Here is a 17749-nt window from a genome sequence, read left to right as displayed (position 1 = left end):
TTGGAAGGGACCTTGGAGGTCATCTAGTCCAACCCCCTGCTCAGGCAGGAAAACCTACACCATTTCAGACAAATGGCTGTCCAGTCTCTTCTTAAATACCTCCAGGAATGGGCTGGAGATGCTTCAGCCAGGAGGATTATAAAATGGGCGGCTATATAAACATTTTAAATTAGGTAGACGGGAAAAAAGGATGAGAAGGGAAAGGAAAGAAAAAGGGGAAGAAAGAAAAAGGAAAAAAGAGCAAAGTTAATGGGAGAAGTTGGATTCATTTATCACGCGATTCACTTAAGAACTGCAGTGATTTGCTGAACACCGGAGGGAAAAAAATAGCAAAGCTGGATGTGACTTAGCATAGTCCATCCCCAATGCAGCAAGAGAATGGGCTCCCTCCTTGGATAAAACATGCTGGTGATTTTTGCGCCTTTCCAGAAATGATGGGAGAAAAATGTCTAACTCCCTCATGCTCGGTAAAATTAAGAGTTTTATTTTAAAGGTAAAATATATCAGTGAAAGACCAACCTTCCTTGCAGATAAATTCAAAAGATTGTATTATATACGAACCAACATATTCATGATAAACCCAAGAAAAATTGTTTTCCTTGTTTATTGATGACATATAACAGCAAACGGAAGAATTAATAACTGTCCAGAATAAAAATCTTTGCGTCACAAATATAGGATCAAGAAGAGGGTCTTCAAATTGAGAGGATGGGAAAATTAGCTTGGTTCAATTTACACGGGATTTCCACATTCCTGTTACGGCAGCAGCAGATGAAAATCCAGATCCCAAATGGTACTTCTTCCTCTTTATTACCTTCCCCGTCTCTCTCAAGCAGTTCAAGTCCTGGTCCACTCTTTCTTCTGAATCCAAGGAAATAAAGACCATCTCCTCCTGGAAGACTGAACAAGTCCACACTTAAGATGCATTTTTCCAGGCCAAGGAAAATTCGGGATTTTTTCCCCCCTTCTCAGAATCAATCACAATCTGCCTTTCTTCTGGACTCGGAGGAAAACCCACAAATAATTCTCTTTTAGATTTCCTTATTTTATTTATTTATTAAATTTCTCACCCATCTCACTGCGAGGCAGCTCTGGGCAGTTCTGATACCCATCTAATGGAGTGTTCGTGAACCTTGGCCAACTGAAGGTGAGTGGACTTCAACTTCCAGAATTCTCAGCGACGCCTGTGCTGACTGGAATTCTGGGAGTTGGAGTCCACACATCAGGAAAACTGTCAGCCCTGGAGTAATGGCTCAAATTCAATCACATATAGAAGACGCCAAACTATAAGGTTATCAGGAATCAATTCCTTGTGCCTTGAACTCATAAGAAAGTTTAACCACGATCTTGCTCTAGAAAAGATGTAACATCTATAGGTAGAGTCTATCTATACAGAAGGATAAATAAATTGATAAACTGCTAAATTTGGGGGCACTCTTCCTGTAGATTAGGAGAACGGCATGAAAAAGAGAATTTTGGGGTGGATTTTCTATGCCAGATGTTTTCTGGGCTCCAGATGTTGTGAGAAGACCTCTGTTGAGGGTGTTTTCATTTGATTCCAGCCAAAGGAAGACTCAGTTACATCCACTCGAAATGTCATAAAACTAGCTCAGGAATTTGCGAATTTCTTCCAAGTCTGATCCCATGGCAGTTCCGGAGGAGACAGAAATGAAAAGCTGTGTTTGCTAGAATTTCAGACACATGGAAGAGAACTCAAAGGAGGGGCTGTTTTATAGACTTATTTTTTTTTTAAAAAAATATAGATTTAAGCCTGCTTTTGCAACCAGTTAGCCAAACCTTCCTTGGTTTGTCAACAATAAGGTCTAAAGGTGGCCCCATCCACCAAGGACTGATTCTGCCATGCTGGATTCAGGGAGGGAAGGAGAGTCTGGATTTGCAAGTTTTGATCTACATTTGCTTCCAAAGAAACTTTAAGCTACAAGGGAGACTCTGCTTTTTCCTGGCTAGAGAGACCGGGGTTTTTTTGACTCTGTCTCAGCAAAGCTTCCTGGTCATCCGAGAGTCTCCACCCCACACGTTTTCTTGTGTTACCCAAATAGTGAGCAGCAGTCCCTGCCCCGTCTTCAGAGCATAACTGGTTAATTTCCACAGCTAACACTTTTCAGAGTCTCCACTACTAACTTTAGCCCCATCTCAAGCATCTGCTCACAACTCTACCTCTAAAGGATTTGCCAAGACTTGACAAGGATTCTGTTAAAAAAAATCAGCTTTTTTCCGCTGCTTCTTAAAAACCCCGAAGCAACCAACAGCGCTGAAGTCTCCTCCTCTATCTGAAGGAGTTGGGGAGCGGGGTAGATCAGCTTTGACCTAGCTCAATATTAACCAGCCAGATTTCCTTGCTGCTTGCAAAACTTAGTTGCAGGAAGGGGGAGATTCTGAAAGAGAAAAGCAAGGCTATCCGTCCCTCCTTAGTGTTCCGATCTGAGTGCTCCGAGGCCATTCAGATGGGTTGACAGCACCCACAATCCCCAGCCCCACAGTCCTTCCTGGCCTGGGATTAGCAGCTTTGCCTGAACCTTTTAGCCCTGCGGCGTTGCAAAAGGGAAAATGACCCTCGTCCAAAGGGCTGTGCTGTGATTCAAAGGAGATCTTCATGCTCTGTCGAAAAGCTCCAAAGATACACAACAACGTGGATTTTTGTTTTATACAGTCATGAAACACACACACACACACACACACACACACAAACAAAAACACCAATCAGTACTTTTTAAACACCTCCCCCTTCCTATCTCAAACTCCACCTTTCAAGGGAAGCAATTGTAGTGTGCAAAAAAAATGGTCCCTCAAAGACAACTTGCTCAGGTGTGGTTTTTCTAACCTCCCCGCTCCCCCCTCCCTCCGTTTCCTGACCCTCTCTCGTCTTCCTAACATTGTCCAAGTATGCACACTTCCAACACACCCCAGCACGCACTAAGGGCTTCTTCCGACAGCTAAGCTGATGAGAAGAGACAGTCCAACCTATGTACAGGTGAATTCGAGAGGAGGCGGGCGCAGGTGGGCTGCTCGGCTCTATCTGGAGGTGTCCATGTTCTCATCCGTAAAGTTATTGCAGTGCTCAATGACTTTCCTGGTAGGGAAGGAAGTGGTGGGGGGGAGAGAGTGAGTTCCTGGTTCTCATTTTAGGGCAGAGAGAGAAGATGGGGCAAAAGTGCAGGAGGGTGGAAGGGTTTGGGGAAAAAAAGCAAGGAGGAGGAAGGAAAGGAGGTAGATAGGCAGGGGAGGGCAGCCCCTGGGAAGGCCTCTTTCCCCAAGAGAGCTCACCTTCCCATCTCCTTGGTCTCTGGCCGCGCCGATGCCATCAGAATCATGTCCTGCAGGAGGAGAAGGCCCCCTTCTTTGATCAACAGGGGGCAGTATTTGTCCGCTGGAGATGTAGGCAGAAAGAGGAAGCGGTGAGGGGCTGGAGCTCAGTCTGAAAAACTGGGTCTGTATCTCCTCCCCCCTCCCCGCTTTGGAAGATGCCCCCTCCCTCCGCCAGATCCCCTGTGGCAAGCAAGGCGCAGGAGACCACCCTCTGGAGAGGCACCTCAGAGGCCCACAGGGGGTGCTGGTCCAAATTTACTGAAATGCTTGGCTGCTCAGGGTTTTGCGATTGTTTGGAGGAGCTGATTTGCCAAAAAAGGTGGAATTGGGGCAGGATGGAAAAACAGCGGGGAGGAGGAGACTCACGGTAGACAGAGACCAGGTTGTAAAGGGCCCACGTCGCCCAGTGCTGGCTGACTGGGGAGATCCACTGAGGGAGGAGTCTCAGGATTGGTTCAAAGGACCTGTCCGAATGACCACAAAAACTAGATTAAGACCCAGGGAGGGAATGGAGGAACTAGCAATCTGCAGCTCCAGAAAACACAGCAGCCCCACTTCCCCCCTTCTCCAGTGCCCGATTCGGACACAAGGCTGATCCCACCAGCCAGAGTTCCTTTCTCAGAGGTGGTGGAATGTGGTCTGCTCTCTTTAGGCAGCTAGCCTGCTCACCTGTAGTTAATGTTTCGCCTGGAATTGACATCCCAGCGCTGAATTGCCGCCCACATCCGGTCCACCACCTCGTCCCTGGTGGGCTCAGCGATCAGCCAGGCCTCTGGCCCGTCAAACATGATGTGGGAAAGGACCCCGCAGGCGTTGTACGACACTTCAATCCCGTCCGCTTCGCTATCTAATAAATTGCTGTGGCAAAATGTGTTCCAGAAGTCAGGCTTTCAATCCCCAAACCGTGTGAGGTCGGGACCCCTTTAAAAACCACGTTAAGAGGGATTTAAAATGCGTTTGGAGGTCTCATCTCAGGGTCTGGATGAGCAAGTGGATGCTTTGACTCCACCCCCCCCACTCCGAAGCCCACTTACAATCTGACTCATTTCAGCCTTTCTGGCTACAGATTCGTTACCACAGTGGCTGAAAGCAGCCCCAACCAGGAACCACCACCGCTGCCTCTTCACCCCGAGGCGATGCAACGGAGGCCTTCACCTGAAGACGCTGATGAACTGGGACGTCATCAGGTGAGGACGGAGGGCTTGCACTTCGGCCACGTTGCCCAGAAGGCCCAGCATGTTGCGGTGCAGCTCCTGCTTGTTGGGAAACTCCTGAGGGAAAACAGCCAGCCTGTCACGACGGAATCTCAGCAGCCGGGACGGCCACAGAATTACAGAATCACAGTCATATTCCTCGGCTTGCGAGCCACAACGGAGCCCAAACTTTTGGCTGCTAAGTGAGACATTTGTTGAGTGAATTTTGCTCCATTTTACAACCTTTCTTCCCACAGTTGTAAAGTGAATCACTGCAGCTGTTCAATGAGTAACCCGGTTATTAAGCGAGTCCGGTTTTCCCATTTTGATTGAGCTTGTGAGAAGGTCTCAAAAAAGGATCACGTGACGACCCCCCCCCGCTGTCATAAATATGAGTCAGTTGCCAAGAAGTGAAATGAAACAAGGCCCACCTTCAGGCACTCCAGGAAGAGCTTCATGCCGCCGTAGTTGAGGAACATCTCGCAGTTGCTCGGCGTCTCGTCAGTGATGTTCCACAAAGCGCTCCAGGAGAACTCCATCACCTGGTCACACTGGCCAAGCCGAGGGAGGAAGAGGGAAAAACAACAACCGCTCACACCATTGCCAGGAACGACACAGAGGAATGAGACAACAGGAGGGCCGTGGGGAGCATCCTTACCAAGCTGCACCAAGGTCCTAACACTTGGGGGGGAGGAGGATTCTGGGAGAAGCAGTGTGGCACAGTGGTTAAGGTCTCTGGACTCAGAGGGAGGGAGGGCAGGGTCCAGACAGCTCCTTGGCCATTATGCGGCCTGGGGAAGAACTTCACACCACCCCACTCTCTCTCTCTCTCTCTCTCTCTCTTGGTCTGGCCAATTTCCCAGGGTTGTCTGGGGGGAAAATGGAGGGCAAGAGGGCGGAGTATTCCCCTTGGCTGTGGGGAGGGCAAGGAAGGTGGAATATAAAATCCAGCACACCCACCCCAAACGGGTCCCGCTTAGAGAGTTCAACCGGTTATGGTTCTCCTGTATTCTGCATCCGAGACTTACTTTCTGTTTTGCCCACCAGGGTTAGGAGTTGAGATCTCTCTTAAGCCCCACCCTCCTTCTGTGGCTGATGGGGACCTGAACCTCTGTCCCACCCCTCATTCCTAATCCAGCACCCTCCTCTCTTGACCACCCTGACGTCTGGGCTGAGAATGGGGCAAACCCTCCAGGAACCTTCTGTGGCTGAGGTGGGACCAGTCCAGCACCGTCCCAACTCCCGCCTGGCCTGGTCTCCATTTGTCCACCTCCGACACCGTAACCACAGCACCACCACGGTTCTCCTGGCCCTTTACTCAGTTTAGAACCTCCAGGGGGCGGATTTAGGGACCCTCCTGCCTGCCACCAACCAAGCTTCCCATCCCGGACCTGTTTATTTTTTTCTCAGATTGTCAGTCGGAGAATCTGAATCTGACACTTACTGTTTTGTCCCCCAGTTTCTTCTGAATCAGCCTCAGCATGGTCTGCCGGAAGAAAACAACAAACAACTGAGTCACAGGCGAGGGGCTGAGTGGCAGAGGATGTCAATGGAGAATTTAGACTGATGCAAAACAGCGAGCAATTCCTCCCCCCAACAGGAACACAACTGTCGATGGCTCAGCCACCTGACCGCTGCCACCACCTCAAGGTGAGAAAGGGGCCCCCAAGAGGCCCGTCTTCAGCCAGACCCACCATGACGAACCCCATCCGGCCGACAGCCTCCTTGTGGTCGTTGTCCACCTGGCAGACCAGGGCGTTGCAGAGGTGCACGGCGATGCGCTGGATGGATTCGTCCTGCCGCGTCGGGTTCAGGATGTTCAGCAGCAGCTCGTTGACCCGTCGGTACTGAAATTCCAGCTCTTCGGGGATGCTAAAATTGCACAAGGTGAGGCAGCAGTTCCGTTGCACCTGTGGAGGAAGCGTCCGGATGAGCCAGCCGGCTGGCCAGGGAGACCGAACGGGGGTTTGGGATGCTGCCGCCCTTCCAGTTCTCGACTTATAACCGTTTGTTTAGCAAAGGTACAGTGGCACTTTAAAAAAGGTGACTTAGGATCATGTTTCAGACTTACGACTGGTCACGTGATCAAAATTCGGACGCTCAGCACCCTCACCGTGACTTCCTGGTAGGACTCCATGCCGTTCAGCACCACCTGGACAACCTGCTGCCGTAACCTGGTGCTCTGCTGCAGGCGATACTCGGAGTTGGTGAGGTAGAAGAGGGCGGCGCTTCCCGTGACCTGGATGTTCTTGTCGTACTTGTGACATTTCAGGGCGGTGATGACCAGCTGCAGAAGCAGGAGAAGGAGCGGGAGCTACACGCCTTTCGCCCTCCTGCCCAGAGAGTCTCCCACTTACGACCAAAGTTACAATGGCCCCAGGGAAAAGACTTCACCAGCCTTGCGGCATTTTGCAGTCACGTGATCCAATTTTGTCGGCAAGGGAACCACACTGCAAAGCCGAGGACAAGGAGCCCGGAAAGGCAGTGCCGCCTGGGCTCTTGAGCTGAAACCAAGCACCCCTCCTCACCTTTAGGGCTCTCAAGAGCTGGCTGCAGCGCTCGATCCGGACAATGTCGAAGAGGATATTGAGGGCTCGCGACGTCATTTCTGGCCGGTGTTCGGTATAAGCCTCAATGGCGTTGAGGACCTGCTCCTCGTTCTTCTCGCCCGTGACCTGAAGTTGCCAAGATGGGGAAGGGGGGTGGGGGTGGATCAGAGGCCAGGAAGCAGACAAGCTGAGAAAAGCACTCACCACACACACCTGGCTGGGTTGTGCTTTTACCTTGTAGGCTGGGATGTGCGTGACGTGGCAGAGAGAGACCTCAAATAACCCCAAGAACTGCAGGGGTCTTTTCAGGCTCCGGAAAGGGGCAATGCTGCTTTTTGCCGGGTTGGTGCTGAAAGAAGAGACAGGAGAAATGAACAGGCTAAGGAAAATAGAACCCTAGGTCCAGAAGGGACCTTGGAGGTCTTCTAGTCCAACCTTCTGCTCAGGTAGGAAACCCTAGACCATTCCAGACAAATGGCTGTCCAGTCTCTTCTTGAAAACCTCCAGAGATGGAGCAGCCACAACTTCTAGAGGCAAGTTGTTCCACTGGTTAATTGTTCTCACACTGTCAGGAAATTTCTCCTTAGTTCTGGGTTCGTTCTCTCTTTGACAAGCTTCCACTCAGGACTTCTTGTCCTTCTTCCTCCTCTCCTACTTCTGTTCCTCCTCCTCCTTCTCTTCCTTTTTCTTTCCTCCTCCTCCTCCTCCTCCTCTTCCTCCTTCACCCTCCCTCCTCCTCTCCACAATCCCACTCCCTTCTAGCACTGATGGCATCGCCTAGTTGTGTCATGAAACGTCTGCAGGAAGGATCCCACAGTTCGACCCTGAGCTACAAAGGTTCTCCTCCGCTGATACCTTCTCCCCTCACGGTCAGCCACGTGCAACACCCACCTGGGCTGGTCTGTTTTCTCATCCAAGCAGGCGACGGTGCAGTTGTCCAGCATGGTGTGACCCGAGATATCCAAAGAAGTCAGATTGCTCAGATTCTCCACAAAGAGGTTCAGGACTTTGCGGGTCAGCTTGAACTTGTAATAACTGGACAGGCAGTCTCGGGAAATGTCTAAATGTCTGAAGGCAAACGGGAGGAAGTCAAGTGTCGATGGAGATTCTCAGGTCATCCAACTCCTGGTGGTCCCAAAGTTGCTTTTCCAAAACACAACTGGACTTTGTTGTTTTTCCTTGAACATGTTTCACCTTCTCACCCAAAAAGCTTCTTCAGAATGGAAGAACAGAAGAACTTCCGAAGAAGTGAAGAAACGAAGCTTCTGAAGAACCGAAGAAGCTTCTTGCGTGAGAAGTGAAACGTCTTCGGGGAAAAACAAAGGAAGTCTAGCCGCCTTTTGAAAAAGCACTTTTGGGAAGGAGTTGTGTTTATTAAATGGTGCAAGCTTTCACGCATCTTTTCTGGCCCACGAAGCTTAATAGTTATGTGCTAAACCCCTTCTGATTTGGGGTTATTGTAGACCAACGAGGAAGAATGCAAAGGTCATAAAATTTGCATATGAGCCATAAAGTTACTTTTTACTGGAAATTCTTATCTAAAGGTCTTATTTCACTTTGTGGCGCTTGTCAATTCACCGTCTCCTTCTCCTTGTTCTTTCCCTCCTCCCCTGCCTCAAGAAGGTTTAATGGAGAAGCAGCGACATCTTTCCAAGACTCACCTGAGCTTCCACAGCTGCGCTAGCACCTGAATGTGCTCCTCGGAGAGATCCACATTGTACAGCACTAAGGAGGCGAGGCTGTCCTTCCACTGGGTCAGGAAGTGAACGTCGTTCAGCTGGATCCAGGAGAGATCCAGGGCGGTGAGGGAGGCCAGCGGCCGCAGGAGACTTTCCACGTTGATCCCTTCAATCATTCGGCCCAGGTTGAGAAAACGCAGCCGCTGGAAGCCTTCAAAAGTGAAGTCCTTCACCAAGACCTGCCGGGTGGGGTTGAAGTCATCCTCGCAGCCGCCCGGGTTCTCCTCTTCGTAAAAAAAGTTGGTGCAGCCGAAGAGGCTGAGCGAGACCAGGGTGGGGCTGAAGCTGCCCAGCGTCTGGAGGCTCTTAGCCGTCAGCTTCTCGCAGTTCGTCAAGAACAGCTCCACAAGGTCCTGCAAGTCAAGCAGGGGGGGAGGGCTGTAAATGGAAAGTGCGGGGGACCTTGGGGGATGAAGGGAAGAACTGCTGCCTTACCGCGGCTCAAGCCAAGCCTTCTTAAGCAGGTGCCAAGACCCAGTCTAGGGTTTGAGAGAAGCATGCCTAGCGGATGAGCAATAGCCCTCACCCTAAGACCTGCAGGTGCACAAAAAAAGTACGGGCCCTTACTTGCTTCCGAATGGCTTCCAGGTCTTGATCCTGGACAATATCCTCTCGCAAGTGGATGCGGGCGAGCCGAGTGCTCCGAGGGTCCGAGAAGAGATTAAAAAAGTTTTCATTGTGTTCAAACAAGGTGTCTGCGTTCACGAGGTCCACGTAGCTAGGAAAGAAAGAAACAGGCATCAAGGCGGCAATGTGGGGTTCTTTGCAACCCGAGTCCAAAGGAACTTGTTGGTGCAACCTAGAGAGAGATAAATATTTGTAACTTACTCATTGACCAGCCTGTCGCAGATCTCACTCGGAAGGAAGATATCTGTGTGGAGGCGGAAAGTCTCGTTGTCCAACAGATAGCAGAGAGTCCCTTCCAGGTTGTGAAGACAATAATCTATGCACAAAGTCATCAGCGACTCTGGGCTGTCAGAAGCCATCTTGGGGCAGTGGAGGATAGGAAAAGGGGAAGGGAGAACGTGTGGTCAACTTAGTGATTCCTCTTCTGGGGTTTTCCTGGAATGTCCGTCCAAAGAGATTTCTGAGTGGACTTTGAAGTGCGTTTCCAGGCAGCTACAGCAAAAGCAAAAAGAGAATAAATCAGCTCTTTAAAAATACAGGCAGTCCTCAACTTACAACAGTTCATTCGGTGACTGAAGTTAGCACCGAAGAAAGGGACTTACGACCATTTTTCACACTTCTGACCATCGCAGCATCCCCATCTCAGAAACATCCCACACACGATTACAACCACATGGAAGCTTGGCATTCAGAGATATCATCTATCAACAGGCACATAGAGATAAACCACATTTACACACCATTCAAAAGAGGCAATCAAGAAGCTAAGGAAACAAAAAGAGCAGAATTCATGCTCTCCAGCAAACAACAACCAGATAAGCAGAGATTAACACCAGACAAACAATCAAGCAGAAAACCTTAATCAGGGAAAATATCAAGGAGAAAACCACAGCCCTACCAACGCTAGCAGGCCAAGCTATTGCATATAAGCAGGGAGCCAAAACCACACTGACCAGCACTGATGTTACCTAGGATAAAAAAACAGGCCATCACAAGAGAATAACAAGGCAAGTTGTGCCAAGTATAAACTCCAACATCTCAAAAGAGGATTTCGTGGATGATGCCCAACTAGGAAAACTATGAAATGCCCAGAGGAATTCAACCTCTCCATCTAACCTATTTTTCTTCTAACTTGGCAAAAGAATAACAGACTTGGAAGGGACCTTGGAGGTCTTCTAGTCCAACCCCTTGCTCAGGCAGGAAACCCTCTACGATTTCAGACCAATGGCTGTCCAGTCTCTTCTTAAAAACCTCCAGGGTTGGAGCGCCCACAACTTCTGGAGGTAAGTTGATCCACTGATTACTTGTTCTAACTGTCAGGAAATTTCTCTTTTAGGGAGAGGCTGGGGAGGCCAACTTTAAGAGGGGTGGGCTTCAACACCCAGGATTCCCCACCCAGTTGAAAAACGCTAATCTAACCCACCTCACTGGGTTACGGGGATGGAAAGCTTTGCTTTGCAATGCCCCCTTTGTTTGTATAAGCATAGAAAGGTGTGGTTTTTTTAACATTCTGTTTTCCTCCTTGGTGATCTGATCTCCCTTTTAAAAGTCCTGCTCTTCCAGATTACTGCCACGGTCTGGATTGGTTAAGATTCTGCAGAGGCAAAGCCACCTAACCATGAGAATCTCCCTACAGATCCCACCAGATCCCTTCCAGAGATCGGACCTGCTCCACCTTCGGGCTCAGCCAAGCCGGGCAGCAGCAGGAGCCAGACTACAACTCCCATCCTCCTCCGCAGAGCCAAGGGGACTCTCCACCGCTCCCGTGATCCCGGGGGCGCCAGGTTGGGGAAGGCGGGGGAGGGGGCGAGGAGGAGGGGGCGGGCTTCCCTCCCCTCCGGCGCCCGTCAAGGGGGAGCCCGGGGGCGCCTGGCGCTGCGGCGATGCCTCTCCTCCCCCCCCCCCAACCAGCAGCGTCCTCCCCACTCACCGGACTCCCCGCCTGGCTGGGGGGGGGGAGGAACAAAGCTCCGCCTCCAGCTGGTTCCGGTTCCGGCGCGGAGAGAGCGCAGTTCCCCCCGGGGTCCGCTCTCCCCGTTCTTTTCCCTGGCGCTCGCATCGGCAGCGGCCGTCGCTGTCAACAAACCCCCGCGTCACTTCCGGCGCCCGTGCCTTCCACCGGCCTCGGGGGTGCAGCGAGAAAAGCCTTCCCCCCCTCCCCCGGAAACAGAGGCGGGCGGCGGGGAGTTCCGCCGCGCTTTCTCGTCACGCAGCCCGCCTCACCTCCTGCTGGGTTGGGGAGTCTGGCTGATGGGGGTTGTAGTCCTACCCCTCCGGTTCCCCTGGAAGGAGCTCATAATCCCCCCACCCCCAGGATTATGTGCTGTTGAGAGAAAAGTACTACAGGGAAGGAAGGCAGCCCGAGGACTGTGGTAGGCCTTGTTTCTGCTCCAGAGGAAAGAGGGGGGGGGGGTTCTCAGAAGCCATTCGGGCTTTGAAGGGCAGCCCCAGCAGTTTAGGGAGCGGGGTGAGCAGAAACGACCGTCTGCCCCTGGACGGCTGCATTTTGCATCAATGGCCCCGTCGGAGCAGCCTTCAAGGGCAGCCCTGCCTAAAGTGCCTTGCAGTAATCCAGATACCTTTTGTTTGATCCTGTATGACAAGAGTGCCTTCAAGGGTTTCCTCCTACAAATGCTTGGAGGGCTGCACTTTGGGCAGCAGAACCTACAGGCAGGCAGGCAGAATGGATAGAAGACGCGGATAGAACAGATGTTTGGATAGATAGGTGATCCCTATACAGAAGACACGGATAAGAGAGGGAGAGAGAGAGAGAGAGAAACACAGAGAGAGACAAGGAGAAAAACAGACAGAGAAAGACACAGAAACAGAGATAGCACTCTCTTACACGCATTGACATATATACAAGATATACACACCCAAATTGTGTGTATTATATATATATTAGCCGTCTGATATTTTATTCATTTATCAAATTTTTACACTCTCACCTAAGTGACTCTGAGAGTGTTTAAAAACCACATAATAAAATAATACAAAAATATAACTAAAAGCATGGTTAAAAACAAAATTAAAAACACTATGCTAATCTGGATTTTTGTTTTGTTTATTTTTCCTCTCCTGGATTTTGCATTGCGTTTGTTAACACTGTAAATGTCTTAGCCAGTGACCAAACTATTTTGCATATTTGCCTCTGGGCCATGTAATGAATAATGTACAGTATAATGTTACATTATTCTAACAACTGAATGATCAGCAGTAGCAGACACTACCTATTCCTAGATAGCACACAAAAAACAATGAAAACAGAGCTTGCAGCCATATTAATTATCTATGGTTAATATTGTGAGTATGAAGTATAATGTATAATTAATATATAAATTGTTACGCATCTTGTACAATATGTAAATTGGAAATTGCTTTCCCTGTTGCTCAAAGATGGTAGATGCTGATCAAAGATCACGGGGACTAGGGAGGGTGCTCATTCCCTCTTAACAATGACCCCCAAATATAGTTCTTCATCCATCGGGGTGACTAGACTCCTTATCCCATTATCCCCACCCAAAAAACGCCTCTCTTTGTTTCATTATTTAAAAAGAAGTCCTTATTCCTCTTCCAATAAAAGTAGCTTGTAATATTTTAGGAGGATTCCCAGAAAAGAGATGAGGCTGGCAGTGCTGCGTAAGCAATAGAATCCAGGCTCCCCCCAAGCTACTGGGGACTTTGCTGGCGGTGGAGCATGGGCCTGGAGCCCTGGCTACCAGGAAAAAAAAGACTGCTGGCTTGGAGCATAGGCATCAGAGTCCAGGTTCCCCCTCCCAAGACTGGAGCTGTGGAGCATGGGCAGCGGAGCCCAGACTCCCCCTCCGCGCCCCCAGAGAGTGGGGGAGTGCCGATTGTGGAGCGTAGGCTGCCCACAGGTCAGTGGTGGCCCATGGGCTCTGGAGTCCCGGCCGCCGGCCAGGGAGGAGGGAGGGCGGGGAAGGAGGGGAGGCAGGGCGAGCCGCAAGCCGGGCCGGCGGGCAGCTGAGCTCCGCCTCCGCCTCCGCCATTTAGTCTCCCGGCGGCGCGCCGGAGCGCCCGGGAGAAGCGGCGGGAGGGTCCGGGCCGGTCCCCGCACCATGTCGCGCCTGCACCGGAGCAGGTAAGCAGCCCCGGAGGGGGCGCCAAAGGGGACCCCCCCCGGCCCGCCTTTTCCCCGCGCGAGCCTTGCAAAAGTTCCCGGGGGTTGCATCGCCCCCCGTTCCCATTTGGGGCTGGGCGTGTGTGTGAAGGGAAGGGGGCTTTGCGACCCGGGAGCGAAAGACGCCTTTGGGGCAGATGCCGACGACTCTGGGCGACCCGCGTTCCCTGGGCGGCTTCCCTTCCTCTGGAACGGAGCCGCTTTCCCCCTTGCCGAGGGCGACGGTTTCTTTCTGGCTTGGAGCACCGGGCGCGATTCTGTAAAGGCGCTTGGACAATTCCCTGGGTGTTGTGTGTTTGCGTGCGTGCGAAGGCTGTTGAGAGGCGGCTCCATCGACCGGCTCGGGTTTCTTTTGTTCTTTTCCCCATCCTTGCGTCGTTCTTCCCTTTTCTGCGCTTCTTTGCCCAACTAAAAGCAACAATGAAACCAAGGGGAAAAAAGGAGGCTTTTTCAGGTCCCCAAAGGCCGTTCACTACTACTGTATGCCCCATGTTTCCGAAATTAAATCTTTGCTACTTCTGAATTTACTACAGTTGTAGAACTAACTGGTAGGACTTTTAATGGGGTGCTGGGCACGCTCCAGCTCTTTGCTGATTGTTTTAAAACACACACACACACAAAATAGTCCTAACATAAACAAGATCAGGATTGTTTCCTTTCCAAATTTCCCTGTTTCTGGCTGGGGGCGGGGAGGGGGGGGAACTGGCTTGCTAGCTGTGGAAGTTACTGACCATGGATTTCCCCCTCTTGAACAAAAGTAATCTGGAATAAAAGAGGCTTTTATATGGATTCTTATTAATGAACGTTAATGAAACATCTCCAGTTTAACAAAATCCGTAGTCAACTGAAGGAAAGGTGCATCCATTTTTACTGTAGAAAACTGAATTTTTAGCACAAGAATTGTCTTGCTTAGCAGCAGAAATTTTGGGCTCAATTGCGGTCTTATGTTGAGGACTACCTGTGCAGATCTGGGGAGACATTGGAATTGTTGCAGCTGTTGCTGATGCCAACTTTGGACTCTGTTTTGCACTTAAACTTGGTTTAAGCTCAGATAAAAGCCCTTATCAGAATGCTGTGGTTTTTCAGTTAGCTTCCATGTGGCCTGAGTGTGTGTGTGTGTGTGGGGGGGGGAAATACAAATAATGTTGCACATTGTTGTATTTGTGGCTTCTGGGCTTTATCCCATCCTGAATGGGGCCTGAAAGAAACTTTATATGCATTTAACTAAAACCCCAGCAAAATGCTCTGCCTCATAATGTTTCACCAGCCTACAGGTCCCATGTTGCTTTAGGCAACACAGAATCTTTGACGGTTTCGGTCTGTGTGTGTGTGTGTGGTGTGCTAACAGCTTTGTCTGGGTTGTGTTTCCTGCAGAATTGCAGAATTTGAAGACATTCTGAATGAGCCCAACATTGTGCTGCAAAAGCTGCGGAAATTTTGTTTCAATGGTAAGCTCAGTCTTGCAAAATTTGCACAGAAAGCTGGTTAAGAGATATCAGTTTCCACTGAGAAAAGTTACATAAGATCATAGGACTGGAAGGGACCCTGGAGGTCTTCTAGTCCAACCCCCTGCTCAAGGCAGGAACCCTATAGTAGTCCAGTCAAATGGCTGTCCAGTTTCTTCTTAAAGTCCTTAAAAATCCTCCAGTGATGGAGCAACTTCTGGAGGCAAACCATTCCATTGATTAATTCAGTCCACTGCAATTTATTAGTCTCCCCCCAAACTCCAGTTCCTATATTAAAATATTTTTCCCCCACCTTTTTGCCATGAAATTCCAAAATAGGGCTTGACAGTCCTCTGCCAACCGATGTTCAAGGGCCAAAGGTCACTAAGTCACCACTTCTATAAATATTTAACAGAAAATGTTCTTGCAACCTTAAAAAAGCCCTGTGCATCAAATCCATTCTCCTTCCTTTTTCTGATGTAGAAATGCATCTTAGGCCAAAGTAAGAGAATGATGGTGTAGTGTGATGGACATTGGTATTAGACTGGATTGTGAGAATCTAGGTTAAAAACTGTATCCGGTGATGAATCTCTTTAAAGTCATCATGCTTCTAAATCTGTGCTTCTCATTACATCGTTGTGTGCATAAAGACGCATCGGAGAATACCAGAAGGAGCGGAAATGGATTTGAGAACATGAACCAGGCTCTGCTGGGTTGGACCTCTGGACCATGCAGTCCGGCCATCTGTTCTCACAGTGGCCCACTGACTGCCCACGGAAGCTCAGCTGTCTCCCAGCAGATGATGGAAAGGAGGAGGAGGATAATGAGGGGGAGAAAGAGGGGGAGGAGGAGAAGGGGGAGGACCTTGCTGGATTATGTACCTGTCCCGTCTAGTATAGCCATCTGTCCTCACCGTGGTCACCACCTGCCCACCTAGCAGGTGGCCTTCAGAGGTGGCCTCGCTGCTCTTCATCCCAGCTCTCCATAAATTGCTCTAGCACCTCATGTCGAGGTAGCCAATCCCAAAGCTGAATTATGCGTTGCGTGAAAAATCGGCGTTCTTTGGCCTGTGCTGGTTCTTCCAAGGTTTCCTTCCACTGGGCAGCCTCCGATTCTAGTGTTTTGAGCAGGGGAGAACAGTGTCTAATTGTCCACTTCATCCACGCTGTGGATAATTTTGCGTGCTTCTGAACCTTCCTCAGCAACTGCCGATGAAAGGTTCATCTCGCCCCTTAATCCTTCTGCCGTGTCGGAAGGGGCTCCGTTTAATCGCCTGACTCTTCCGTTTCACAGGAATTCCCTTTGAAGGCGGCTTGCGCTGTCTCTGTTGGAAGGTAAGGGCCTCTTGATAAAAGAGCTCGCTTTGTCCCCTTTGGCATTGCTGTATTTCAGTGTCTTTCATTGTACAGGCAGTTCTTGATTTGCAGCCATTTGTTTAGGGACTATTTGGAAAATTTCTGCTGCTAAGCGAGACACTTGTTGTTTTGCCCCATTTTATGACATTTCTAGCCACGGTTGTTAAGTGAATCACTGCCATTGTTAAGTTAGTAACATGGTTGTTAAGCAAATCTGGCTTCCCCTGTGACTTTGCCTGACCACAAAATGGGATCACGTGACCCTGGGACGCTGGAACTGTCATAAGCCAGTTGCCAAGCATCTGAGCTGTTGATGAGGTGCCTCTGGGGACGCTGCAACGGCCGTTAGTGTGAAACACAATCATAAAATACTTTTTTGGTGCCTTTGTAATTTTGGTCACTAAAGGAATGATTGCAACTCGAGGACTATCTATTAAATAAAAAAGGGTTGACAGTCGGGTTGGGAAAGTCTGGTTAGCAAATTGAGGAGCTCAGAATACATTTTTCCCCCTAATTCAAATCCTTTTCCCCATTTTCCTTTTGCAGATCCTCTTAAACTACCTTCCTGTGGAAAGGTGTGCTTGGAATTCCCAATTGAAAAAGCAAAGGTGTGTTCTCTCCATCTTGATTGGCTAAAGAAATTACATCCAAAATTTAAAACTGGGGTTGTGTCCCTAAGTATTCTTCCTGACCAGATTTGTAGATGCTGCTTCTGAGTAGCCAGCAATGGCCTTTTCCAACAGAAATCAATGGAAAGCAGTTGCAGTGTAGTGCTTTAAAAGCAGAGATCAAATCGCAAATTGGTCATGCGCCTTAATAATGCATGGATCTGCATAATTATCGGTGTATTTTTGTATGTTCCCTGGAAAATCACTTTAAGGCAACCGGACTTTGTTGTATTTGCCAAAAAAGAAAAAAAAAAGGTCTCTGGAAATCTTTCAAGGAGTCTGAGGGAAGAGATATGTCCAATATATACACTGAAATTATTTCAGGTTTGATAAGTCCAAGGCTGTAGATTTGATTTTACGCTAAAGTTAAGGATGAAGCTTCGTACAACGTCTGAAATGTGGGTGTGATAAACGCATTCCATATTGTGTCCTAGTGTTCTGGCTCAGAGGGGTGGGCTACTTCCCACAGTGTGCTAACACAGAGTGATCAGTGACCATTTTAACCTACTGTAGCATGTTGTGTGAATCTAACCAATTCATGCCCCTTCCTTCCTTCCTTCCTTCCTTCCTTCCTTCCTTCCATCCTTCCTTCCTCCTTCCTTCCTTCCTTCCTTCCTTCCTTCCTTCCTTCCTTCCTTCCTTCCTTCCTTCCTTCCTTCCTTCCTTCCTTTTTGTTGGGTGTGTTTGAAACAAGGAGACTGTGTG

General features: G+C 49.5%; 2 protein-coding genes across 9 annotated transcripts in view; one reads left to right on the top strand and one right to left on the bottom strand.

Moving 5' to 3' along the window:
- Positions 1-464: 464 nt before the first annotated feature.
- On the bottom strand, positions 465-12088 carry ZER1 (zyg-11 related cell cycle regulator). 5 transcript variants are annotated; one of them, XM_081339887.1, is made up of 18 exons: positions 12015-12088; positions 11366-11509; positions 9637-9927; positions 9376-9526; positions 8731-9161; positions 7961-8137; positions 7304-7418; positions 7049-7195; positions 6634-6807; positions 6215-6430; positions 5965-6006; positions 4952-5071; positions 4483-4598; positions 3997-4185; positions 3694-3791; positions 3286-3388; positions 2983-3091; positions 465-1636 (listed from the first exon to the last, which is right to left on the bottom strand). In XM_081339887.1, the coding sequence occupies exons 3-17, from the start codon at positions 9792-9794 to the stop codon at positions 3034-3036; spliced, it is 2295 nt and encodes a 764-aa protein (XP_081196013.1). In that variant the 5' UTR covers positions 9795-9927; positions 11366-11509; positions 12015-12088; the 3' UTR covers positions 465-1636; positions 2983-3033. The 5 variants fall into 5 exon arrangements, with proteins under 5 accessions (XP_081196013.1, XP_081196012.1, XP_081196014.1 ...); XM_081339886.1 differs by lacking the exon at positions 12015-12088 and having other exon boundaries at positions 11366-11526; XM_081339888.1 differs by lacking the exon at positions 12015-12088 and having other exon boundaries at positions 465-900; positions 11366-11526.
- A 1378-nt stretch (positions 12089-13466) lies between these two features.
- The window catches only part of TBC1D13 (TBC1 domain family member 13), a 24530-nt gene continuing 20247 nt past the window's right edge, over positions 13467-17749 (top strand). For all 4 annotated transcript variants that reach the window (XM_081339899.1, XM_081339900.1, XM_081339898.1 and 1 more), the window contains exons 1-4: positions 13467-13537; positions 14951-15024; positions 16315-16355; positions 16923-16984. In XM_081339899.1, the coding sequence (XP_081196025.1) occupies positions 13515-13537; positions 14951-15024; positions 16315-16355; positions 16923-16984 (200 nt within the window). In that variant the 5' untranslated portion in view covers positions 13467-13514. The remainder of the gene's footprint in view (positions 13538-14950; positions 15025-16314; positions 16356-16922; positions 16985-17749) is intronic.

This window comes from Vipera berus (genome assembly GCF_964194415.1).
Source record: "Vipera berus genome assembly, chromosome: 15".
Taxonomy (NCBI): Eukaryota; Metazoa; Chordata; class Lepidosauria; order Squamata; family Viperidae; genus Vipera; species Vipera berus.
Note: the sequence above shows the minus strand (reverse complement) of the source record. Positions and strands in the feature narration are given on the sequence as shown.

Coding starts and splice junctions, on each gene's coding strand:
- ZER1 (XM_081339887.1), bottom strand. CDS start 9,794: ATGGCTTCTGACAGCCCAGAGTCGCTGATGACTTTGTGCATAGATTAT. Junction 3,389..3,693: donor CAACCTGGTCTCTGTCTACC/GTGAGTCTCCTC, acceptor CTACATCTCCAG/CGGACAAATACTGCCCCCTG. Junction 3,092..3,285: donor GAGACCAAGGAGATGGGAAG/GTGAGCTCTCTT, acceptor CTTCCCTACCAG/GAAAGTCATTGAGCACTGCA.